A 25,721-nucleotide genomic window follows, 5' to 3' on the forward strand; every position below is an offset into this window, starting at 1 on the left:
ACGCGCCGATGATCCGCTTGTAAAGCGGAGCTGCAAGTGTGACTCTTGTCATGGAATCCAAGCCGTGTTATCGAAGCATCTGCCTAGACAGACCGGGAGCAAGATGCTCTGTCGCAACTTTAATGCCCAGCGCCACATTAGCGTTGCAAGGTTTTCGGTGGGCATCGACCCAGGTCCTATGGGAAGTCCCATGACACAGGAACACGGGCAACTTCCGGCCCTGCCAGTGTTCCCCGTGTTCCTGGATGATGGGTACACACTTGAGCAGCACACGGCTGGGGGAAACCGCATGCGATAATGTCAAGCCTCGGGCAGCGCATACAATGGAAGTGCCCCCGCCGAGAGCATGATGGTATAGAGCGCTGGTTCGTATAGAACCACTCCTCACAGAAGGCTATGAACAAGTCTGGTGTGCGTGTGTTCTTGTTTGCACTGATCTGCTCGTGTGCCGCCTGCGGAACGGAAAGCATTTCCCATGCGGTGGTCGTCTGCCCCGAGGAGTCGGCGCCTGAGCTATGCCTTGCCGTGCGGCATGCACAGTGAAAAGCCTCAAGCGTTTCCACAGCTGCCTTCGCCTTGGTGTCGGTTTCTGAGGCTGTTCAAGAAGCTTGTAAACAGTAAAAAGCATTGTTTTGATTGGGGGATCCCTTCTTTGGGTAATTAGGACGTGCTAGTAGGCCGGTCACCCCCCACGACTTCTATCCGCTTCTGGGTCTCGCAAAGACGCGAGGCATTTTGTGACGGACGACGCCAGTAGAGGTCCTTTTGTGAATTTCTCCTCCCTCTGACGTCATAATGTCGGGCTTTTCATTTAATCCGAACGCGAGCGTCTTTGTTCCTGGTAAGTTGCGATTCACGAAATGAACTTTTGCCCCCGTGTGTTGCGGTTGTGGGTTCTGCGCAGTGGAAACACCGGCGTGGCATTCGTCCATGAGTATCTCAGGCTCCAAGTGAAACAGCTGTAGTTTAAATGGGTTTTCACTACTCTATTGTGTGTAGCAGCCAGAATGGCGGTCCTCCCTCTGACCTCAAGACACATGACTGGACCACCGATGCACAGGCCGCCTCAACGGGGAGACACCCTCTGACATGCAAATGTCCACACCCGGAGAATTGCCATGAATAGGCACTTACACTCGTCTTTCGTGTTCGTGCTTCTCGCATGCGCTGCTGTGATCTTGACGAGTGGACTCTTAGTACTCAACGGTATAGCGGTGCCACAGCGACTGGAACGTGTTCGCCAAAATCCGAGGGAGAGGCGACAACAGTCATGTGGGCGCGGCACAAAGGATCTGTGTGGCAGTGTGTCTTTGTTGCTCCTGCAGGCGGTGGACAATACCGAGTTGCCCCTCCTCCGCCACCAGCTGCGGCCGATGGCTCCCGCATTATGAGTCCTGCTCCGCAGGCGGCCCAGGCCCCTTCGTCTGCTCCTGTTGTGGCTGCCCCTGTGGCTGCTGCTAAGCCGGTGCCCTCAGTGAGCGAAGTCACTGAACAAATGGAGAACCTGCAAGTGCAGGAGAAAGAAGCGTGCTGGTCCGACGAAGCAGGTAGGCATCCGGCAACAAAACGTTGAGCTCAGGCTACACGAGTTCTTACGGGGCGCCCTTTCCCTGCTGCTCACGGGTTACCTGGCTGTCGCATGCTGCCTTCAAGGGAAGCTGTTACGCCTGCTACAGCACAAGTGGACATTGCTTCGACTGAGAACCACTGTTTGTGCTACGAGAGCAGCGGATTTCGTCACCTCATATTGTCAGAGAGAGCTCATTTCACGGCGGCTCTGCATCCCGGGCAGCCGAGTGTCACTCGCATACTGCGACTCGGTCTGCGTTGCGTGCTACCAAGGCTTGCCATGGTTTCCTGCCAGTTAGAGGTTGTATCGCTTCCTGAAATTGAATGTTGAATAATCGCTGTATGGATCTCTCTCTAGAGCGGGAAGTGGCGCCTATTGTCTGTATCGGAGCTTCGAAGCTCTCGTAGGACGGGAACATGTGTGCAGGGCACCCGGTCTGACGCGCTGTCTTCGATCCGTGACTCTTGCTGCCTCCCGTGTCGTGTGGTTTTATTTCTTCCGTTCCAGAAGATTCCGTCGTGGAGACTGCCGCATCTGCGGCGACTCCGGAGAAGGCGGCAGCGGCTCCTTCCCCCCCCGCGGCGACCCAGCAGCCGAGCGGCTCCTCGGAGGGTGTAGTGACGAAGGCTGCAGCAAGAGAAGCCGCCGCGGCTGCGGCCAGCAAGAAGCTCCCCCCTGACAGCCGACCCCATCTGAATGTTGTTTTTATTGGTCACGTCGATGCGGGCAAGAGTACTACCTGCGGCAACATCTTGTATCTCACTGGCGGTGTCGACGAACGCACGATCGAGAAGTACGAGCGAGAGGCAAAGGAGAAAAACCGTGAATCGTGGTTCCTTGCCTTCGTCATGGATATCAACGAGGAAGAGCGACAGAAGGTACGTTCTGCATCACCCGTCCTACTCCTCCCTGTGTCGCGCATATCCGCCTGCGAGGGGCACGCGTCAAGCATCACATGAGGGCAGCACGTATCAAGCAGGGCATTCCTACGGCGTTTCCGCGCCGGGAACGTCGAGAGCTAATCCCTCGCTGAAAGCACTTTTCGCGACCTCGCTCACGTCCTTAGAGAGGTTTGCTCTATGACTACAAGGAACGGCCCTAAGGGTGGCCTGTATTCAGCGTCTGCGAACACAATACCTTCTTCTTTGTTCATATGTTTCTTGCTGATGCAGGGAAAAACCGTCGAAGTGGGTCGCGCCTATTTCTCGACACCCAACAGACGCTTCACGCTGTTGGACGCTCCGGGCCATAAGGCCTTCGTTCCCAATATGATTGAAGGCGCTGCTCAGGCGGACGTCGGCGTTCTGATCATTTCCGCCAGGAAGGGAGAATTCGAAACGGGTTTTGAGAAAGGAGGGCAGACGCGTGAGCACGCTTTGCTGGCGAAGACTCTAGGTACGTGTAGGCGTTGGATGGGATGTACGCGGGAAGATCCCGGAGGTGGCGGGATAGAATCAGTCAGGGTCTTGCTGATCACATATAGCACTATGAATCACGCTGGTATGAACAAGAGTATGGCAGCAGAGGGGGGGAAGTGGGAGGGGGAGGGGGGCGGGGATGTAAGAAAGCGGGGGCAGACCATACCGTGCAGCTGCGCCAAAGTCATAGCGTTTTCTTTCTCGGCGTCAGGACATCGAGAAGTGAAACCGCGTTGTGGAACCCGGCGTCGACGAATGCGTCAGTATCGATGTTCGTTTTTTACCTCGTGCAGGTGTCAACCAGTTGGTCGTCGCGGTGAACAAGATGGACGAGCCAACATGCGGATGGAGCCAAGCTCGCTTCGAGGAGATCGAGAAAAAGCTGACGCCTTTCCTCAAGTCGTGCGGCTTCAATCCTGCCAAGGATGTGCTGTTCATCCCCATCTCGGGTCTGCAGGGTCAGAACCTCAAGGTAAGTTTTTCCACCTTCTCTTTCAGGCGTTTTCGAGAACGTGAATAACCTCGGATGCGCAGCGAGCCAGCGAACTTCGACGAGCATTCAGACGGTGTTTGGACTGGCGTCGTCGCGGGCTCCTTTTCGGTCCTCCGGGCCTCACGGGAGAGGCGCGGCGCCCCTCCCCCCGCCTTGCCTCCCCCCTCCTCCGAGCGACTGGGGGGTGGGTGTTGAGCCCCTGGCCGCGTGCAGAGTTCTTCAGCGAGTGCCTTGTAGCTGGATTCAGGATCTTGGCCGCGCGTTCTGTTGTTTGTCTGGCACCTTGTCGCGCCTTCCAGGATCACGTCTCGCGCCCGGGAACCAAGGCGTACGATCCACGCGCGTCTTGGTATGGCACCGACCGGCCGAGTCTGTTTGAACTCTTCGACTCTCTCGTCCCTCCCGACCGCAAGGAGGACGACCCGCTTCGCGTCCCCATTCTCGACGGGTAGGGTGAAGTTGCCTGTCGCCTCTGGGCGAAGGACACGCTGAACACGCGTCGCAGTCATGCTACGGGCCAGAGGGTGTGCGAGACGAATCTGCGGGATCTTACTGGCTTCGCCGACGGAGGTCAAGCGCCATGAGACGGCGAATGAGTTTCGTCCGCTGCACAGACAGTTGACACCGGGGGGCTCTCGTCGCGTCGAGAGGAGCGAACGCGCGGCTCTGAAAGAGTTCTGGACGTGTCAACGCTTTCCTCTGTCTCCTCTCCGTCAGATACAAGGACAACGGCGTCATCGCTCTCGGCAAAGTCGAGGCAGGCACTTTGACTCCAGGCATGAACGTAAGTGGTGGCCGGAGCGATCAATCGATTCTTCTCAAGGGGCGCACGGGGCACCCCCCAGCAGCGGCAGCAGTGGGCGGTGACAGCGAGGGTCTGCCGCCGAGCGCCTGACTTCCAGGGACGCAGGTTGCTTTGTTCGCTGCCTTGCCTCTGCTGTTCCCAGTGCATCCTGATGCCGAACAAAAACAAAGTGAAGATTTTGGGAGTGTATGTTGAAGACGACGAAGTCGCTTACGCCAAGCCTGGAGAAAACGTGCGCATCAAGCTCCTGGGCATTGAAGAGGACCAGATCGCGAACGGCATGATGCTTTGCCCTCTGAACGAGCCGTGCCCCGTTGTCACGAGCTTCGTCGGACGTTTGGGAATTGTTGAGCTCCTCGAGCACCGTCCCCTGATCACCGCTGGGTATTCTTGCGTCCTTCACGCCCACACGGCGCGCGAGGAAATGACGCTCAACCGGCTCATCGGTACGTCGCGCCACGTCAGAAGAGGTCGCTTCTCAGACTTGGTACCAGCTCGTGTGTGCTTCGCAGAGCCGCAAGCAGGGCAGGAGTCTTCTTGGCACTTTCAAGAAAAGCGCCCAGCAGTGAGCCCGATGCTGCGTCGCCTCCTGCGCAGTCTCGATCCGTGGACGGGTTTATACGTGTGTATTAGAAGACACATGGCCGCTCTGCGCCATCATGGATCGCGTGTCCTCCACGTGGGCACCCTCTGCGTATTTCTGTGTGGCGGTTTTGCAGAGGTAGTCGACAAGAAAACGAAGAGGAAGAAGAGCAATCCGCAGTTCGTCAAAAACGATTGCATGGTCACGGTTGAGATCGAGGTGAGAAGACAGAGCTTTCCTTCTACTATTTTGAATTCTAGTCGACTTTCTGCTCGATTTCGGACCCACGATACACGAACGACTCTTAAGAAATTGCTTCCATGCTGTACGGCTGCAGTATAGCCGGCGGCAATCCCCGTTGCGAGCTCGGAGAGTCTCTTCGTTAACAGCGTAGCGCAGAGTGTACGGTAAATGCATCTCAGTGAGGCTGAAGTATCCCGCCGACAATTTTGAGCAGTGGCAGGAGAGTCTGGGCGTTCACAGTTTTTCAAACGAGGCGAGAGATTGGAGTGTCATCGGTATCGCTGGTGTTCCCGTTGTGGCGGCGCCGCGATGCACCATTCACAATACTTCATCAAATTCTCAGAATATTCTCGTGTCGGTTTTGTTTCCCTCTGACTGCCATGTTCACAGCTTCAAAACCCTGTCTGTCTCGAGGAGTTCGAGAAAATGGCCCAGCTGGGGCGGTTCACTCTTCGCGACGAAGGTGAGGTTTTCAGATTGCAGTGCTGGCCTGTCACCAAGTTCGCAAAAGGGTCGGGGCTAGCACGCTGCACAGTGAGGTTCTCGTTGAACGCACAAATGTTGAGCTCTGTTGTGCTAGCCGCTTGTTTTCTGCGACATATATTCACTTTTCGTGCCGTAACGTGGATGTGCATCTTTCACACGACGCGAGTCAACGTAAATGCTCACGGGAGCCTATTTGCCGGCGTGTGAGTGCATAGCGGTTCACGTGCGGTGATGCACAACTCAATGTGTGCATGCAGACAAGCGCATTTATGTAGTATGTCTCATATCCAGTAGAGAGGGGCTGTCTCAGCTTGGGGTGTTCCGCGGGGCATGGGCGGATGCTGCACCGTTCGCTCTGTGGCTTACGCACAGTTTCGGCAGTGTAAAGTAACCGTGTTTGTCGCACGCATGCAGTTATTCGGCTGGTACGAGGCGATACCCGGCCTGTCGTCGCGTGACAGGCGTGCTGGCGGATCCGCCTTGAGCCAAGGTAGAACATTTGCAGAAAAGATGTCAGCAGTCTCATGTGGCTGTGTGTGCGTGCTTCTCAGGCAAGACCATCGGAATTGGTCGAGTGTTGCAGATTGTGAAGACGGTATAAATCACATCTGTTCGATTCGCCGCGTTTTCGTTAACTGGAGAACCTCGGGCATTTACAGGAAGTGCATAGGTGTATTTTGTTTCTCGCCGTATGGAGCGCGGTTGTGTCGTGTGCGCCCTGGCGCAGGGAGTGGCCAGGTGCGTAGCAGCTATGATGAGAAGGGCTACGATAGCGGACGTCACACCATTCATCTGTATCGTCTGAGCTAGGTGATGTAGCAGCACATGTGCCATGTTGTGTGCTGAAATGACGGAGGGAACAGCCGTGTTGTGTATCTCATCCGCCGGTTGCGGGTCACCTCACACCGGTCACATATGGCATCCTAATTGCGCACCACCGAGTGCCATGGATGAGCCACAAGCGTGTGTTGACCTACTTTCGTTGGAGCTGTAAGTCGATATGATTTGTCCATGTCGCTATGGCTGACGCACATTGTAGACGCGGCAGCAATCAGGAATCTTCGTGCGGCGCGCTTGTGCCTCCACTGATCCGCATCATGCCTGTTCCCGCTCAGCAGGGCGCGGGCTTCCTGGAACTCCGCGGGCACATCCGTGCTCCTACGATCCAGCAGCTGCCTTGTGTTCAATTCGGAGCGGCACAGTTCTTTGTTGTCTAGCATCGAGTCGCTCCCGAAATAGTGAGACGTGCCGTGCGTCTTGCGGTAGCTGATACCGGGGCAGCAGTTAGATGACTAGTAGAGAACACGAAATCGTTTCCAAACAGCACTTTGAGTGCCGAAGTCAGGATATAACACGGCAAACCTCCCGAACCAGGATTGCGGAGTGAAGGTACTACAAGAGGGTCTCGGTCTCGTGGCTCATGTGCGGTGGCACTGAGCCACTGTTCCACGACGAGGCAGGCATGCACTACTGTTGTGCGGGACACGCGTTTTCAAGCAGGCAGCGCACAACGCATGCGGCTAGTCAGGCGGGAGTCTTCTGAAACGCCATGCAAGGCTACTCACGGGCTTGCTGCTTGCTGCGCACTCTCTCGCTGAAATTATACGCCCTTCCAGAGCAAATCAATCCGCTCTTCGTCAGCTTACACGCATCCAGTTTCCCCTGCCTCACCACTACAGCAGCGCGAAACAGCCGGACACCGCCGTGCTACTTCTGACAGAGGAAATGCTGCCGTTCTCCAGTAGACGAAAGGTTACTCGACAACTCAGCAGGGTGGTTCTAGATTGTGAGAAGACGGGGCAGCATTCGAGAAAAGGATTCGTTATATAGTAGCATGGCTGGAGAGGCCCCTTCTTGCAATCTTCGAAGCTTTTTTTTTTACATTTTTGTACCTCTGACTGTTGCAGGAGATCGGTCGAGAATCTGCGAGATATCGCTGACGTTGCCATCGACAGTGCTAGGGCCTCCACTTGCGTGGACCCCTGTGTAGAGCGATTTATCGTCATGGAACTTGTTCGGAAGCGCCTTTGTTCCCCTGTAAACCGGGCCGTTGGCGGACGATATCTGAGTCGACAGTTCTTGAGCCGACACTTTCTTTTTTTCCGCGATGAGGCCAATTGCTGTCTCGAACTCGGCGAACGTGATAGTTTTCGCTCCTTTTGCCTTCACTTTTGTGAAAATGAGGTCAGCATCAGTGGGCGTGTAGTTCTTGTCGAATACTTTGCAATCCTTGCATAGCTTCACAAAGGTGCGCCCGTCCATAACGGATGCATCGTGCGTGAAAGTAGTGAACACTGCCTCGAGCCCCAACATGGTGGTACGGCTAACGGTTCTGCAAATTGTTCTGCCCGAAGGTGTCGTTCTTTGCTGTAAGGCGCCCTTCCGTCCGCAGTCTTCTGCAGAGCAGACGCTCTCAAGAGAAAGTAAAGGACCAACTGTAGTGGAGCTACAGGGAGGCTTTCCTGCTGCAGGATATGACGCGTCATGAAGTGAGGGGCCCCCCCACGGGGACGTAGTCGTGCGCAGGCCCTCGATGGCCCAGTGGTACGGGAAGCCAAAGTGCGGGGGCGGCGGAGCAGTGGCTGTCTAGCCCCATGGACACGCATGCGTATGTGTTAGAAAACTGAAGCCGCGCGTAGTCCTAGTGATGCACCGCTGTTTCAAGTTGTCACACCACTGATACACGTATTTTACATCCACGTCAGCTACAGCCCCGGCCCACACGCTGGACCTCAAGAAAGCAAAATGCACCAAAACCGAAAACCCGCCGTTGGCTGCTCCTCCGTAAAAATGTGCATACTTAGAGAAGGCGCCGCCGGTCTCCGATGATGCATTTTTCCGTCCTTCGCTCAGATATGCAACCGCAGGTATAAATACTTGTGCAGAAACAAACAGCCTTGTAGACGGTGCTGGCGGGCATGCGGCTGCCTAAGACCCCTGGTGCTCGATGCGCTGATTGCAACAGATATTGCTGAGTTAGAACTGTTATTTGGTGCATCATCTACCGTTTTAACTACTCCCAGTCGTAGCCACTCAGCGAGTGGTAACATAATTTGCTCTACCGCCTGCTGAAGTGGCATGCCACAGCAATGCCACTTCCCAGACTTACCGAAACTGTCAGATTCCCTCCTACAGCTCAGTAGCTGAAGCAACGTAGCCTAGCATGGGTGCGATCGCTTAACTGACGAGGGAGGAAAATCACTCTATCAGTAGCACCGGCGATGCGGTCAACAAAAACGTGTTGTTACTGTAGTTTCTACGTGAACATTACCCCATAGATACAGCAAAGAGACTTTCCACCCCTTTTAGTGTGTGCTCGCAAACAAACTACATTGATTTTGGGGCCTGCATAACATCATGTGAGGAAAAACGCTCGGGACCCGCCTACGACGGCGTTCAACATTTGTTGTTAATCGGCAGCGGCGTACACCTATATGAGGGTGACTAGCTGTCGCAAATCTGTGACTTGCATTGGCGAGTCTGTTGACAGGATGCTTCCAACTGCAGATGGATTTTGATGTCCACGCACGGTATGACACCCTCTACAAAAAGCTGGTGTCAAACAGCACCAGAGCCGTCTGGTTATGTGACCACAAAAAAGAGCTCACAATACCGCGCCGGCTTCCTGTTCACCATCGGTGTTCGGTATCAGGCATGTGCCCCGCCGTCAAGTTCCGTAGAACCCGGAGCGCTAGCAGACCTAACTCAACAGTCAAGCATGACTGCTGGCCGCCTCCTTTAGAAACAAGACATCGTCGGGCAGGAACTGAACATACGTCGTAACTTCTCTGAGCCCCATCTTCTGCACTATACATTGTGGCAGCCAAGCAGGGCAGACCAAACGACTTAAAACATGTCCACTTCCTGGGTAAGCCACAAACACGTCTAATGCCCCGTCCCTGATGTTGCATGGGCAGTCATAATCCTCGCATCGTTATCGGATGAGGGTCAGCCGAAGCCGTCTTCACACTGGGGAACAGTATGCTTCCGCAGGCTTGACACAGTCATGATTCATGGAAGGAGGGGAGACCTGCAGCTACTGCACGCATGCACACAAAGCAGAACACATCCGCAACGCAATGACATCGCCACGTATCGTGATTCCGCATTGCTTCGGCGTGCATGTAATGAAGCAAAAGACGTTCCCAACGCTTTTCCACGGCAAGTCCACTACGTCACTGTTCATGGCAAAACCATGGCGGCGTGCGCTTTGTATGCTGAATAGGGGGATTGAAGCTGCAGTACTGCCGGTGTCCCCCGCAGTAGGCGAGAGCAGAACGCTCTCCACGAATTCGCTCGGCAGCTACCGGAGCTGACCATAAACCGGCGCTTTAGCTCAACAGAAACACATTGGTGCCGGCTTCTCACAAAAATCTTGAGAACGAGTTTGTTACGGACCAAATTTCTTTAGGATCTAGGGCCCATATAGGGTTTAGGGTACCGGAGGCAACGAGATGCCCTGCTACCTCTCAGGAGAAAACCGTCTGCACCTCTCGGCTATTCTTATCGCCACGCGAAACACAGACGCACCGGCTAGGCATTCACATGCCTGATTCGCAGGTGCTAAGAAGCGCCACTGGACGGTCTTGAATGCAATTGAGAGAGCGACCCTCGCGTCACCGAAAACAGATGGCGCCCGCCTGCCCGCCTTACTACAGAGATATTGTAACCTAGATTTGCTGGAGGACCCCTCTGTTTTTACGACATGCACCATTCGAAACTTTGTCTGACTCACCACCCTCAGGCGGACACGCTCTCGTTCCTGGTCGAGAACCTTCATAAGCTTGAGTGTTCCGGAAGGCCGCTTCCACCCTTGCAACGGCGAGACTATGGGCCGACCGGCAGTAGCTGCAGGCTGACAACGGCGCTGGCCGGCCGCGGCCCAGACCTTGCCCGGTGCAGGAATGCCCGGTGCACGAATGTCCGGCACCATTTACGCCATAACCAGACGTGTGATCTGGACAGCAGCTAGACATTTTGCTAAGCACAAGAAAATAGACAAGTCCCTGCAGTCAACTCCTTGTCACTGCCACCTCTTCAGTTCGCAATGCTCGTCCGCTCAGAATAACTGCGAAGACTACTCTCGGCTCAGTTGACGCATGAGAAAAGTATGCGGCTTGGGACTTCGCCAAAATTTGTGCACTACACAACACACCAAAAACAGTTTTTTGAAACAACAATAAGGGCCTCCAACGTAGCCGCTCAGCAACGTTGTTTCCAGGGTTACCCTTCGGCCCCATCTGGCAGGCTTGACTCACGCGGCGGGTAGCGACGAGCCTCACCCCCCTCGCGGGTTGCAGCACAGTTTGACTGGCGGAACCCGGTTGTGCTGTGCTAAGCGCTACGCCGAACGATGTAGACTCGAACATAGCATCGATAACGCAAAACCGCCCAGCGTAAAGGCGCAGGCGGGCGGCTTCTTCTGTCCTGTACCAGCTCTGCAGCTAGCTGTCCTTACAGAGAGTCATGCTGCAGGCGGGGGGGCGGTGTTGCACCCAAGGGAGGACTGACCATCAAAGGAGTCCGACGCTCCTCTCTCGCCCTTTTTTTACTGGTGCCTTCAGGTTTCGACCAAGCTCACCCTTGGGAGGCTGAGTCTAAGCTGTCAGTTGTGTATGTGCACGGCCCGGCGCGCTAATTCACGACATCGAACAGCGCGGCAGTGCTAACCGTTCCTCGTAGCGGACCTTACCGGGCAACCAGACATGACTTGACCGTCACCTACGAGTAAAACAGCCCTACGGGAAACAAAGAGCCTACCTCCTCGCTGCACACCGGGACTGAAACATCTCCTGAATGCAGGGATGCTTTGGTTTTACACGTACGCGCTTGCACAAATACCAGCACATTCGTACGCGTGTCGCCGCAGGTTCCAATGCTACATGCTGGCTCCCTGCAGAGACCTCGCAACGTAGCAGCTTTTGGGGGCTTAGTACCTCGCCGCATGTTACCAGCTTTGGCTTGCAATCTCAGGTAAAATAGCGTACGAAACCCATGACAATTTTTCTCAAACAGGTTGCTTCCTTTTCCTTTCGAGTCTTCTTTTTTCCTGCCGCGAAGATGGTTTCGTTTTTGGCTGGCACACCGCAGATGTTTTTCGATCGTGCCTTCGTCTCGCGCACCGCCTAGCCTTTTCTTCAAGTCGGAAATTCCACTTGTTTCACCACAGAACTACACCAGAGGCATTCGAGATTCAGTCGTCTGTGTGCTTCTCCGTAATGTAGCATGTGGCGACAGCTTTCACGCTTTCCCGTGAAAGCCGTCGCCACATGAGACAACTTTTCTCCTCCCAGGATGTGGATGTCTCCTCCGTTATTGCGAGCGGATGGTTAACTTCTTCGCCAATTTTGGAATTGACCAGTGAAACCCGTCGTCATCCTTGTTGCACCTGAGGATATTCAGATGGGTATAGCGCATTTTTTTCCATGAAGTTTCCCTTTCTGCAGAGGGGTTCTGCCCCTCCTCGAACTGTTGGAAAGACAATGGCAGAGTTTGTCTTGCACGAGCGGGAATGGGAGTGCAGCGGAACGTTGTCTTACGGCTTCCTAGTAGCGAGAGACTCAGATACTTGGGCGGCGGCAGCGTCGGCTCAGCGGATAGATTCTCGCATTTCCGGTTCTGTTTTTAGGAGCGGTCGTTTGACGCTTCTACGCGAACACCCGCGAAGGTGAGGCGAGCCACACACTCCACCGCGATAGCGCTTTCGGCGCACCGCTTTTTGTTTACCGCTCCACCATCTAGTTCAGTACTTGAAAGTATAGCATCCGGCGAGGCTCTCGGCTTGTGCGCCGTGCTGATAGTGTGTGTGGCGCCGGCCGCGACCCCCTCCTTTGCCCCCTCCGGCAACAGCGCGGAACGACGCAGATCGGAGTCCGCAGCGGCGGGCGGTTCACCCTGTGTTCCTTCGCGCGCTCTTCTCTAGCGCGTGCTTTCGGAATGGGGCACAACAGGGCAGTAGAATCCGAGAAGAGGTTCGCCCCTCCCGTCGACCCCGTCGCCGGGGCCTGCTGGGTCGCACACGCCGCGTACGTGGAGGATGGATGCCGCTTCTCCGACTCCAGACGGGAACTGCCGGCGAGGCGAGCTGTTGCGGGATCCGGCGGCTGTATTGCCTTCCCGCCCGACTCTCCAAGCGCGCCCTGTCCGCCTTCGTCGCCCTGGGCTGTCCCAGATCGTGCAGTCCTCTCCACGGTTGCGGCATCGGTTTCAGCGGACGCAGGACTGTGCACAGGCGCGACAGCGGCTTCAGCGGTGGCGCTCCCGCAGCTCCTGGTCTCCATTCTAACAGGTCGCTCCGACACGGCGAAGGTTGCATCGCTTCTCAAGCTCGAAGCGCATGCAGGGGACCTTCTTTACGATACGCGGCGCCTCCATACGGCGCTCACCGTTCTAGACGCCATTCTGAGCAACGCCGTCCCCATTGCTGTTGTTGCCTTGGCGAATCCGCACATTAATGAGGGGTCTCCCCGCTCCTCCGCGGCTGGGAGAGCGGCGCGAGAGGGTGGTGTGAGCTCAGGCTTCGTACCCGGCGACACGGGCGGAGGTCCCCATGTCAGAAGACCTACGACTTTTTCGCAGCAGGCCGCCCGACTGTCAGCCGCTGAGCTCCACCTGCAGCGATCGCCCGACGTCGCTGTAAACTGTGCCGGCGCGCCGCCAAGGGAGGCGATCCACGGGACGAGCGACAGTTGCAGCCTAAACTTCGATAGCGAAAACTCTCGAGGCAGCCTCCACCGTTTCCGCGAGGGAAGCAGGGGAGTGTCGCAGAACGGGCCATATGGGCGGGGAGAGGAAGCCGGCGGGTGGACGGCAGCGACGACTCTGGAAAGAGGATCGCTCTATGCTCCACGGGGCGCAAGCGACGAGTTAGAACTCCACATGTCTTCTGCGTATGTGCAGTCTTCTCGCGGCCGCTTCGCTGCCCACGACCCGCTAGGCAGATCCGTCCCCAGCCGGGGGTTCTGCGACGGGAGAGAGCGGCGACGCGGCTCCGCCGACGTCAGCGGGCAGCCCGGCGAGGACGACAGCCTGGTGGGCCTTGCGCAGAGCCGCGGACTTTCTGCTGTCGTGCAGATCGACATTTCCGTAGATTCTCTTTTCCCTCTCGAAGACGACCCGGGGGACTCGCCAGCGGACGAGCTCGATGGCGAGGAGGCGGCTCCAACCGTTGCTCACAGCGGCTTGGAGGATCAACGGGCCCAGCTGTCGGCTTGCTCGCCGACACGCGGCGGTTGGAAAGGCTGCAGAAAGGAAAGCGAGGAGTCTCCGAGAGGGAAGGCTGTCCGCGAAGGCGGCCGAGGCCCAAGAGCAACTGAAAACGGATGTGGAAACGGTGGAGATTTGCTGTGTTCCCAAGACTCAGAGAGCCACACGCACGCACGCCGCTCGCCGCACCGGAGAGGAGCGAGCCCTCCTTCACGCCAGATCTCGCCTGGAAGAAGGCCTCTCGCGCCCGGGAGGCGTCCTCACAAAGGTGGTGCGGCGCAGGGAGACGAGTTGGCTGTCAGCCGACCGCCTGCGGCTGCACCGTCGGCTGCAGGCCTTGACCATCCGGGAGGTGTCTCTTCGGGCTGGACCACGACCAGCGCGACTGGAGCCTTGTCGAATCCGCGGCGAGAAGCGCAGGGGTCTGTCCGCGGCTCGCCATCGCCGTCATTCCACTGTTCCGGGCACGTGTCTGCGTCTGCACGGGCGTCTCAGCGCGAAAGACTGCTGCGGGCGGTGAAGGAATCGTCTCCGTTCGACGCAGGCCCATTGTCGCCCAGGGGGCAAAGTGGCTCCGGGAGATGGCGGGAGGCCGCCTCGAGAGACCATACGCAGGACTGGGGAAGCCCAAGACGCCCGCGGGGGGGACTGTCTGTCTCCGCTTCTCCGGGGCCTTCGCTGCTTGTCGAGCAGCCATTCTCCGCAGTCACGCGCCTCGTGTGCATGCGAGTCTACACTACAGTCTGCGTCTGCTTAGACCTCGTCCTGATTGCGCCGGATTGGGTGGAGCGGCTTGTCGGCCTTCTGCATGCGGTTATCCGCCGCACCAGCGTGCACGACGATGCCGTGTTCAGGAGCTACGCCTGCGAGTGCCTCCAAGAATTGGAGCGAAGCTGCCCAGGTGCGCACGCCCGCCCTGCATCAGCCGTTCGAGTGCAGATGCCCATGCAAATCGAGGACGCGCCGCTGCGAGGAGCGGGCGCGCAGAAGCTGCTTCCACACGGTCCGACACGCGGTGGTCGCGCGCGTCATTTTCTGTGCATGACGCTTCGAAAGCCCACGTGCATGCAAAGTAGACAAACGCACACCGCAATCTGTATACGTGGATTTCAACACGAGCACATACGCATGAATATATTTACATGTATATTTACATGTGCACGCGCGCGTTTCCTGGACTGCATCCAGACAGCTGTAGGCCATGCGGCGTTCCCCGAGTAGGGCAGGTTGCCCTACAAGGCAGGTTGCAGCTTTCTCCTGCCCGCCTTTTCTCGCCGTTTGCTTCGTTTCTGCAGGGCTACTTGCGGCGTTCCTCGGCCCAGATTGGTTTGCGGGCCCGTGCTGCGTCTCGACGTTGACCACGGCGACGCTGGAGGGGACCTCGCATGACGCGCCCGCGCGCAAGCGGCGGCCGTCCTCTCTTCTTGCTTCGGGCGAGGCTGCGGAGACACGGCGGCCCTTTTACCTTTTCGAGCTGCTGCAGACTGAGCGGCAGCACGTGGCAGAGGCGTACGCAGGCCTCCTCGTGACAGCCGCGCGCCACACCACAGAAATGCTTGTGCAGGAGGTAGTCGACAGTGTGGCGGACACGCGGGAGGGCGCAGTCTTCGCCGCGTCGGCGGCCCCCGCGGCCGCCGACGCGGCGCAGGCAGGCGGACGTGGACGCGGCTCTCAGGCGCCAGCCAGGCGCCTAGACGGCGCGGCCCACGACGTCGCGGAGTGCGAGGCGGCCCGGAACGGCTTCTCGCGCGCAGTCGCAGCGGCTGGCGGGAGCGGCAGGCCGGCAGCCGCCCCAGCGGGTATGGCTGCCGGCCCAGAGGTTAGCGAGGGAGTGCAGCGAGGGAGCGACGGCCGCACTCCACCCAAGGCTCTACGCGACCAACTGTGGGCGCCTCAGCCGGCGCTGGCGCGGGCTGCACAGGGTCAAAGCTTGTCGAGAAGTCGAGAGCGCGTGCGACGACGCACAGCCGCCCTCGCGGATGGGCGCTCTGCCCGGTTCTTCCAGGGTAAGGAGCGCCAACCAGTGACCAGGCCGGAGGCTGAAAGCAACCCCGACTCACGCGGCGCACTCTTTCTGGTTACTGGCGGAGTTCCAAGACCTTCCTGTATCTTGTGTGTGTGCCGGCGCGCGTGCCAGTCTACATCTGCCCCTCCCCAGGCGTCGACCTGTGTAGCGCTCTGGTATCGGCCTTAGTCGGAGTCTAGAATACTCTTCTTCTGCCTGCGTGATCGACTTGATATGTGGGTCAGTCTGGCGGGATGTCGCTTTCCCCTGGGCCTTACGTGTCGCCGGGAAAAGCACAGTTTTTTCTTGCACGTGTGTGTCGCGTCTCTGTGGAGCTGTGGTGGGGCAGATCCGCTCGGGGGCTGCCGCGTCGTTTGCCCCTCTGTTTATGTCCTCGCCGCTGTTTTGCGTGCTGTGGCTCTGTGTGGCTTCTCTCTAGTTCCCCCCGTAGGCGTCTCGCTTCTACCTCTTTTACCTCTCGAGTTCCCCTCTGCGTTTGGCGCGCCTTCCTCGCGATCTCGTCGCTTCAGCCCCTTATGCACTCCCTCTTCCTGCTGCTCCCCCGCCCCTGGCGACGTCTGCGTGCCCACTTCCTGGGTCGACCCTTCTCTCTCCTCGGAGTCGTCTCACAGCTCGCCGTTCGCTTCCGGCGGGCGGGGCGGGGCGGCGGTTGCTGGAATCGCTGCCCCCGGGAACGGACTGCCTCCTTCCTCTGGGTTTCCCTCGAGCGGATTCCCCCCTCCTCGTCTCCCCCGACGCTTCGTCTCGACTCTCCTGCGCGCCCTCGCCACCGTCCTCGACAGCTTCTGGTGGCTGGGCGAGTGGACACAGCTTCACGTGCTTCGCAATCTCGTCTTCTTCTCCAGGTGAGGACGCTCTTCTTCGCGCTCTGCGCCCCTCGATATCCGCTGCATTCTGCGGAGCGTGAAGCTTAGTACAGGGCCCGACGGATCCTTTCACTGGACCCAGTGGGCTACTGAGGCTGGATCTGAGGCAAACGCCCTGTGCGGCTGCGGCCGCTGCGCTGCGCAGCGTCTGCTTTTGGCCGACCAGAAGCTGCATGCCTCCTTCGCTCTTGTCTGAGCGCGATGCGCACTTGGCCCCCCCAGTCTAGAAGTTAACCTTGAGAAAACCTTTGTCGCTGCGGTTTCGGTCTGCGGCGTGCTCCCTTCGAGCAGCGGACGCATCCGCAGGTCCCCAGTTTGCTTCTGCGTAGACTTGGAATCCTTCGTTTCCTTCTCCACACGTGTGTCTCTGAGCATGTATTTTGTCGGTCCTGCGTCTCTTCGTGTGGGTTTTCGCTTCCCCAGCCGTCTTCGTTGCGACATGCGCGTGCGTTCCGTGTCGTTTCGCAGACTGCTTGGGTTGCCGCCGGCCGTCACTGTGGATCCGCTGCTGCCGCTGCTTTACTCGGACCGCCCACCCCTCATTCACGGCTTTCTCCGCCTCGTCGCCGAGTATCCGCACTCTCTGAACCAAGTTATTGTGCGCCTTGTGCAGCAGAAACTGAAGGACCTTTCAGCCAACCAGGGGCTGAAGCCCTTCTTCCGCGTCCTCACGCTCAGGTCAGCCCTCCTGTCCAACACTCGCTCATTCGCGAGCACAGCTTCGTCGTAGCGGGGCGTCTGTGGGAGATCTCTCTCGGCGGCTGCGAGACGACTGGCTCCGGCACACATGAGGGCGCGCGACAGCTTCTGGCTGCACCGGAACCTTCAATAGCGAATCTGCGAAGTTTGATAGCGACGATTGCAGCCGGCAACGCGGGCGGCCTGGGGGCGAGAAGACGAGGAATTCGCTTTCTGCGCGGTCGCGTCCCCGTTTGTGTTTTGTTTTAGCCCGGCTTGTCTCCGTGACTGCGGATTGTCACTCCGCGTCGTCTCTGCTTCTGTGCGTTTGCGCTGCTCGCTTTCACGAGGGTCTTCTTGCTGCAGAGATGCGCGTCGGGACTCCCTCTGCCTCTTCGGGGTGCTTGTCGCTCGCGACAGCCGCCTCTCTCGTGCGTTGGTCCTGTGGGCTTTTTCTCCCTCCCGTCTTCGCTTGCGCTTCGCGTTGGGTGTGCGCTGCCCCGGTTGCCGCCTCGTGGGTCGCGGCTCGGGTCGGCTCATGGCTGTTGTGTGCGTTGCTGGATTCTCGTCGCGCAGATGGTCGCTCGCCCTGCTGGAGCTGCCTCTCTTTGCCCCGCTCTTCTTCAGCTCGCCGCCGTCGTTTCTGTACCCGTCCGCCGGCGACAGCACCGAAGTGAAGGAACATCTTCTGCAGGTCCTCCTCGCGTACTACCGCCGCCGCGGCCTCTATCTCTCTGCCGCGCGGGAAGGCAGCTCTCTCTGCGCCCTCGGCTCACACACTGAGTGTGCGTGCGCGCCGCAGAGCGTCTCCTCGCGCGCGGCTGTCTGCGGCGACTCGCCTTTTGCGCCAACGTCGTCTTCGTTCTTCCACGCCAGGGGGGCCGCCCCCGGCGTCCTGTCAAGCGGCGCGGAGCCTGAGGCGGCGCAGGGTTCCGCCGCAGACGCTGCCTGGGCCTGGCGGCTGGCGGCGGGAGGCGGCGCGAGTCGGTTGGGCGGTTTGGGCGGCGCGGGCGCGGCGGCTTACGCGGTCAGCGTTGCGCGGCAGAACAGAGGCGCAGGGAGAGGTTCGCCGCCTGGCTGTGGAGAAGACGAGCCCGACCTGAGGCAGCGGGCAAGCAGCCCGGCGCGCATCGGCTTGCCTGAGAATCTCCTCGACGTCTGCGACATTCTCCAAGAGTTCCGCTACAGCACCGAACCCGTCGGCGCGCACGCAGTCGTCTACCGGTTCCTGTTGCGCCTTCTCCAGTTTCCGTGCCAGCCGCTTCGAGAGAAAGTCCACGCCTTCATCTGTGACCAGCTCAGGTCAGTGCGTTTTCCCAGCCCCACTACCCTCTCCCCGCCGGTCTCTTGGACTCACCCCGCCTCTGCACTTTTCGGCCTCAGGTGGGATGGGTAGTGAGTTCGCCTTTTCGTCTTTCTTTCCCCTCCTACCGCTGTCCGGCTATCTCTCCGTGCCCCCCGATCGCCAGCCCTAGGCACCCAGGCGCCGTTCGCGTCAGGCTTCCCAGGGCCTCGCTCTGTCGCGCTGCTGGATGCTTCTTTTGCCGCTGGCGCCTTCGCTTCTGTCTGCAGGACGCAGCCGATGCTGCTGATGACTAGCACTCTCGCGCTGCTCCATCATCTGTCTAAATTCCACGCGTCGGGCGTCTCACGCGCCGACTCCGCGTCGAACGCCGCGGCCTCCGCCGGCGCGGAGGCCGCGGCGTTCGACGCGGGCCAACGCCGCTGGCGCCGCCGGGTGTCCACGCAGTCCGCCGTCGCGTATGCGCTGCTGCTGTCTCTGGGCGAGTTTGTGAAGCGCCTAGAGCCGCCGTCGCACATTCCGCAGTTCTTTCCGCTGCTGCTGCGCCTCGCCGTCGAACCCGTCGTCCCGCCCCACACTGCGCTCCAGACCCTCCGGCGCCTCGTCGACTTCTCTGCTGCCGACCGCGGCGGCTCGCCGGCCGACGTGCAGGACCAGTGGGTAGTCGGCATGAACATCCTCACCGTCTGCAGACAGGTCAGGAAACGTCTCTGCGCGGGCCTATCTCCCTGCACCTGCGCGCGTGCGTGCCTCTCTGTAGAGGTTTTGCCCGTTCCGCCATGTGCAGCCTCGAGTGGCGACCTGCATATGCATCTGGCGCTCTAAACCAGTAGACGAACTCGTAATGTACACTCCCCGAAAAAAGGCAGTGTATTTAAACCTAGGAATGCGATCTGCGTAAGTGTAACAGGGAGTGTGGAGCTGTTGTCGGGTTGGTATTCCATGCCCTGCGTAGGCGTATTCGGGGCTTTTTTGTGAGATCTTTCCCGTGTGTGACTCTACTTCTATAGAAGCGGTCCCTTCTAGAGGCATCTGTCGTACGCCGCGTGTCTCAGAGCATCCGTGCTGCGCGCGCCCGCTCGCTTCGTGACCCTGTGGCTTCGGACAGCGTTTAGCTCAAGTCACGAGACACACGCGGATCCGGGCTCTGCGCGAAGTCCTGCTTGGCGCGGGGCGTGTTTGAGCAACCGCAGGCGCAGGCGACGTCCGTGGATTCGATTAGGTCGCCATTTATTTTCTCTTTGCGTTCTATGCTCGCGCTCTCTTCTCGGCGTTTCTGGTGCTCTGCAGCTGCTGCGGACGCACAGCCAGGCGGCGCTGTACGAGGGGCTCAGTTGCTTGCTCCTGCGGCTCGCGGAGGCCACTCCTTGCATCGACTTGAGAGACAATGCGCTCCTTCTACTCAGAATCTTCACCCACACGGGGCAACTTCCTCTCAGTAAGTCCGAAACGGGCGCTTCACACCTCGAAGCCGGCGTTATCCAGGTCGAAGGCGCGGAAGGCTTCCTTTCGGTGTGATAAACCTTCAGGGTGGATGACCGTCAACCCGCTTGGTCGCCCAGGGAACTCGTCAAAGACCTGTCCTTGTAACTTGGGCTTTTCTGAGAGAACATCTCCTGTGACGTCCGCATTTCCTTTTTTCGTTCCTCGCCTCGTTTGTCTCTCGCAGGGCCCTGTGTTTCTCACGTTGAATTCTCCGTTCACCTGGCTTGAGAGGACTGCTGCGCCCTGTGTTGTGCAAAACTCTCGTTGGCCGCCACTGCGAATCGGGATGACGCCTCATCCCGTCGCGCGTCCTCCTCCCTTTTTCAGTCTTTCATCTCGTCTTCCTCGCTCCGTGGTGGCGCCCTCCGAACGCTTCCACCGCGGACGCTCGCTCGCGCTGAGTGTCTCCCGCTCTCTCACGCGCTGTCTCCGTCTCGGATGTCTGCGCTTGCAGAGTTTCTTTTCTCGCGGCCAGGCCAGCAAATGCTTCCGTTGATGCAGCGCCACTTAGCATGCGTTTCGCCGGCGACGTATCGGTGAGGCTTCTCGCACGCACGTTCCTTCAGGAGAAAGAGCCCAGGCGGAGAAAGATTTCTGCTCCGCAACAGTCTCTCCCTCCGTGTGTGAGACTGGCTTGCGTGCGTATGTGCATGTGTCGCGGAGTCGCTAGTCTACCTACTCCGGGGTCGACTTCTGCGTAACTCAACAGCACCGCGCAAGCCCCCAACAGTTCGTTTGGGTCGCCTTCGCGCCTCAGTGGCAGCGGGGCGCGGCACCGACCTGACGCCTTTGCGTCATCCTCCCTGCACATAAGCGCGAGCCGTGCTGCGTGCCTGCCTTAATCTGTGCAGCATTGACGGCCCGCTGCCCTTCTTGACGCTGCGCAAGTCGCGGAGCGAGCGGCGCGAAATATGTGGCTTGGCAGACCACCAGGCGGCGTTTTTCCTGGCGACGACCTTCCACGCGCCTGCAGAAGAGGAGGCGGTGACCGACGTGCTTCTGTTCTTCAGCGCGCCTGGAGCGAGCCTTCTCTCCTGGGAAGAAGACAGGGCGCGCAGAGGAAATGCGGACTTCGCCCCTTCCGTGGAAGACTGCCTCTCCCCGCACGGGCAGGGGGGCGGCGCTGGCAGAGGAGCGACGGAGAGCCCCGTGGCGGCGTGCGAGACGCTCTGCGTGGCGGCCTTCCAGAAATTCTATGCGCTGTGCTACGAATCCGACGAAAAAACCATTTCGCTGCTCAACACGATGCACACCCAGAACTGGACGCGAGTTCAACACGCGCCTGCGGGCTTCTTGGCTGAGGAAGCCTCACGGCACGCCCACGGGCAGGTAAGTGCTCTCAGCCGCTCATGCGTGCGGGGGAAGCAGCCTTTGATTTAGAGTGAATCGAGCCGTGGCTGTCTTGACGCGATTGCTGCCCTTCTTTGTCGGCGGGCGGCTCGAATGCGGGCGACACATTCCGCGGCATCGCCGCGGTCCGGCGCCTCAAGGCGTGAATCCCGCCGTCTTTCGAAGCCTTTTTTGAGTCATATATTCTTGCCGGCTCACCTTCCGTCCCTCCGTGTATTTCCAGTTCGCTCGATGTCTCTGCTGGCTGCAGAAGTGGGACGAAGAAAGCGGGCGCCCCTGGCGCGGCCCGGCTCCTGCCGGCGAGGAGAACAGCGATTTCCACGCACGCGTGGCGAGCATGTGCGGCCAGTCCCCAGTGATTGTTACTTCATCCCAAACAGGAGAAGCCCAGTCTACGCACGTGGATGGCCTCCGGAGCTTTGCGCCTCTTTTGTCGCTTCAGCAAGCGGCGCAGCCGCGTGCAGGTCTTCCTTCGGACACCGTGGACTTCGAGCGCCTATGCCGATCGCCGTCTTTCTCGGCGTTCGTCAGCTCGGACGAGTTCCTCGTAAACAGTTATCGTGCCTTCGTTGCTGCGACGCCTTTCTACATCCGCATTCCTTTTTGTTTGCACTTCAAAGGCCGCCGCAACTTCGCGGTAGACCGCTCCGAGCGCGGTTACTCTCCGCCCCCGGCATGCCCGTCTACGGCCGCAAAGCCGCGCCCTAGTGAAGGAGATCCCCCACTGGCTTCCGGTCCGGCGTTGGAGCCCTCGGTTGAGAAAGAGCTAGGGACCGAAACAGCCTGGAAGGCTCGAGTCGTCCAGCGAGGCGAGCGCCAAAACGCCGAGGACGGAAGCGCGCCTCGCCAGTGGAAGATGGTCCAGACAGGTCGGCACAGCGTGCACAGCGTGAGGGAGCTGCCTGACGCCGTCGAGTTCACTCAGCAGAGGCGGCCTGAGGAGAACGCTGGCTACTCAAGTCGCCAAAGAAATATAGTGACGGACAACGAAGGGGCCACTTCGGGAAGGTGTGGCCTCCGGGCTCGCGCTGAATCTGAGGGTGCGGCGCTCAGAAGTGGCTATGGCCTGCCGCTGTTGACAGAGTTGTATGGCATTGAGCTAGTCTTCAGCCGAGCCGAGGACTACGCGCCAATGCGGAGTGTCCGTTTGCCGTTTCTTCAAGACGGAGCTGTCTTGAAGCAGGCTCGCGGCTCCAGACTCGAGCGAAGACGTGGACACGGGAGGGTCGAATCAGAGGAAGAGGAGGAAGGTGAAAGCAGCCTTGCGTCGTTCCCGTTCATGTACAAAATCGTCCTCAAGTAAGACACACACACCGCCTGTGGAGTGGATGGGGGTATTCTGTCTTCCGCAGCGCCGAACGTAGGTGAAGGCCGACTGCGGAGCGACTAGTCACGAGGCGCAGAAGCTGCAGAAAGAACGACGGCGCACTTCTGCAACGTTCGCGTCTGGGTGGGAAGAAAAGGCGCAGTTTGCGGGGACGCCTCGCAGTTGTGACTGAATTGTGTGCTTTGTCAAGCGACGGTGTGAAGGAGAGAACTTTGCACTTCCACCGTAGGAGGCGAAGCCGGGTTATGGGGCCAACAGCGACGGGAAAGGTTCGCCCTGCGCGTCCTGCCTGGCCTATGCGGTTGCGCTTTTAACATTTTTCTGTGGAGGGCTGTGGGAGGCTTTCTGTGTGCAGGGGGGTCCCCGCCGCTACGTCAGCAATCATCAACAGCTCTCCAAGTGTTGTTGTAGTTGCCGCTGTCTGACCCTGAAACGCTGCTTGCAGGCTACAGCCTCGACAGCCTGTCCCTGCAAGCATCGCCGTCGATGTACGGTTCAACGATGTGACAGGCGCGTTGTTTTTCGGCGAACTGGAGACGTTCTCTGTTTCTTTCCAGGATCTGTTCCTTCCAGTAGGTGTGCCTGTCTCTGGTACCACTCGCTTTACGAAAAAGATGTCGCACCCAGAATAGCTGCGGAGAGGCAGGACGCCACACGCCGGCGCCTGACTAGACCAGCCACTCCTCGCTTTGCCAGGGGAGGCTGTCGTCCGTGTATCCCTTACATCTTGATGCCACAGGCTACTGCTCATCGGCCCTCCGCGACCGTTGCGTCCATTTACAGTCATCGGAGAAGCGTCGCTAGTGTCATTTCTGGCCTCAAACAATCAGCAGCCAACATTGCGCTGTTTTCACGTAGAAATGGAGAGAAATACCCGAAACTGCACCCTCTCAGCAATCTGCGGAACGGTGCAGGTCCCCAGTTTTTGAGTGACCGCGGAGAGGATGGGTTTAGGCCATGTGCCTAACAGGTGTCGCAACGCGTGCTGTATGTGATATTTCGCCTGCAGGTATGCGCACCTCCATCGTTCTGGGCTCCGCTGTTCCGGCATCTTTGGGCTGACTCCAGTCTCGCTCGATCCGTGAAGGTCAGTGATCCTGCCAGCTGTCTGCTGCTCGCTGTCAGCAGCAACACAGGAGTGGTACTCAAGTGTGCGACTTCTGAATTTCACAAAGCGTAGCTGAGGCGGCAGGCGAATTCTTGCGTCACACCGTTGTAAATGATCGTCGCAAGGGTAACCTGCTTTATGCCCACTGTGTGGTGACCAGAAACAAGAGAAGGAGAGTTTACACGTCACCGCCTCTGACGTCTGAGAGCATTGCGTCCATTAGGATTTCTGAACTAGAAAGACACGGAGTTGTCTGATGTGCGAAATCGGCATATCCTGAGCTCGTCGCCGCAGTCTCTTTGTGTCACCTTTATCGAACCCAGGGAAAGCAACTCGTTTGCTCCACATGGTAATCAACCCATGCATGGTTGCGTCGTTGGCATTTTATTCCTGCCCTTCAGAAACTGAAGACTTTCCTGTGAGGCGTGGTGTGACTGGAAAGTGTCCATGGCATTCAACGGTGACCACCACACAGGGCAGGGATCGAACCCAGAAAATTTGGTGGTGTTGCTGTGCAGATACTCGAGTTCGACTGTAATACAGTTCAAGACATGATCGACATGACACTAAAACCCTTTCTGATTGAAGACCCCGTCTCGGATGACTCCGAGGATTTCGACTTCGAACAGGTAATGACCAGGCAACTTGGCCCGGTCAGAGCGGGTAGTCGCCAGCGGGGGGGGCGGTGGCGGTTTATTATACCTGCCAAAACAGGGTGTTGTTCTGGGAAACAAAAGCTGACGCAGTGTAAGTGACCCAATGTGGACCTCTCAAAGGTTGTATTCATTTCACGCGACTCGTTCGAGTATGCGCTCGCTCTTCATGCCTCTGCTTCCGGAAAGAGTACGCGACTGACGGCTTCAGACATTAGTATCTCGCAGCACATGGGAGGCGAAATTCGTAGCTCAAAGGCTCTGACGGTAAAGATCAGGATGATGAAGCGCTCACTAAGGCTTCATGGCCAGTTTCGACTGTGCGTGGACGGTGCTGCTTTCTGGCGTAGGACGAGTACTTCATCAAGCCTCCGTTCCGGGGGGCGGGTGCAACAGGTGATACTCAGTCACGGCATTGCAGCGGAGGCTCAAAACGGACAGACAGTTGTCAGAAGCCGGCGCTGTGCCGGTCTCAGACGCGAAAGAGACCTGAAAGGACAAGTACATTCGGACGTCGTCAGACTTCCAGCGGGGACTCGTCCGCTGATGAAGTTGCTTCTGATGGGTCCTACCAGGGGAGCTCAAACTCTGTCGGTGCGAGGCACGCAAGCACGTCAACGGATAGTGGGAGAAGCTGCAACCTCGAAGACGGGTCTTGTCAGGAAGACGAGTTCTCCGATGACTCAAGCGGAGGCTCTTTTTTCGCGGGGGGGTATTCCTCAGAGTCCGACAGTGACCATGAAAGTCCCTCATCTGGGAGAAACCAGATTCCGCAAAAAGGGCATAGGCTTCGCAAGGCGAACAGTCCACAACGACTCGTGCGAGTCATCATTTTCATGCCGCCGCGATATCATTTGCTCCTTAGGTTTAGCGTATCTAGTCTTACCACTGCGGTTCGCATAGCTACAGATCGGTATCAGCTTCTTGGGTACATGGATAACTTCTTTGATGCGAGTTGCCGGTTGGTGGAGGCGAACAGAAGCCGCTAAATGGTGAGTGTATTGGCCAGAGGACATGTATGTGACTGGAAAATCCTAATCTAGACTCATCAGCGTTTATGAAGGGCTTTCAAAAGACTGCGATCAATTATAAAACAGTTTCTGCACAGTCTTACGCGAAACT

General features: G+C 58.3%; 3 protein-coding genes across 3 annotated transcripts; 2 read left to right on the forward strand and 1 right to left on the reverse strand.

Moving 5' to 3' along the window:
* Nucleotides 1-795: 795 nt before the first annotated feature.
* BESB_043310 (putative elongation factor Tu) lies at nt 796-6,199 on the forward strand (the record flags this gene model as incomplete). The annotated part of the gene is made up of 11 exons (XM_029362782.1): nt 796-841; nt 1,326-1,547; nt 2,078-2,448; nt 2,743-2,965; nt 3,282-3,460; nt 3,781-3,929; nt 4,199-4,265; nt 4,429-4,732; nt 5,006-5,088; nt 5,503-5,575; nt 6,150-6,199. 11 exons carry the CDS (start codon nt 796-798, stop codon nt 6,197-6,199), a joined length of 1,767 nt encoding a protein of 588 aa, XP_029220148.1.
* Nucleotides 6,200-7,476: 1,277 nt separating this feature from the next.
* BESB_043320 (p25-alpha family protein) lies at nt 7,477-7,911 on the reverse strand (the record flags this gene model as incomplete). The annotated part of the gene is made up of 1 exon (XM_029362783.1): nt 7,477-7,911. One exon carries the CDS (start codon nt 7,909-7,911, stop codon nt 7,477-7,479), a length of 435 nt encoding a protein of 144 aa, XP_029220149.1.
* Nucleotides 7,912-12,534: 4,623 nt separating this feature from the next.
* Nucleotides 12,535-25,502, forward strand: BESB_043330 (uncharacterized protein; the record flags this gene model as incomplete). Its single annotated transcript, XM_029362784.1, has 14 exons — nt 12,535-14,806; nt 15,099-15,809; nt 16,248-16,674; nt 17,164-17,373; nt 17,950-18,675; nt 18,946-19,372; nt 19,967-20,114; nt 20,616-20,697; nt 21,013-21,490; nt 21,762-22,810; nt 23,284-23,410; nt 23,848-23,925; nt 24,465-24,575; nt 24,789-25,502. The coding sequence occupies 14 exons, from the start codon at nt 12,535-12,537 to the stop codon at nt 25,500-25,502; spliced, it is 7,560 nt and encodes a 2,519-aa protein (XP_029220150.1).
* Between the last annotated feature and the right edge of the window lie 219 nt (nt 25,503-25,721).

Source organism: Besnoitia besnoiti, chromosome III (assembly GCF_002563875.1).
Source record: "Besnoitia besnoiti strain Bb-Ger1 chromosome III, whole genome shotgun sequence".
Classification (NCBI taxonomy): Eukaryota; Apicomplexa; class Conoidasida; order Eucoccidiorida; family Sarcocystidae; genus Besnoitia; species Besnoitia besnoiti.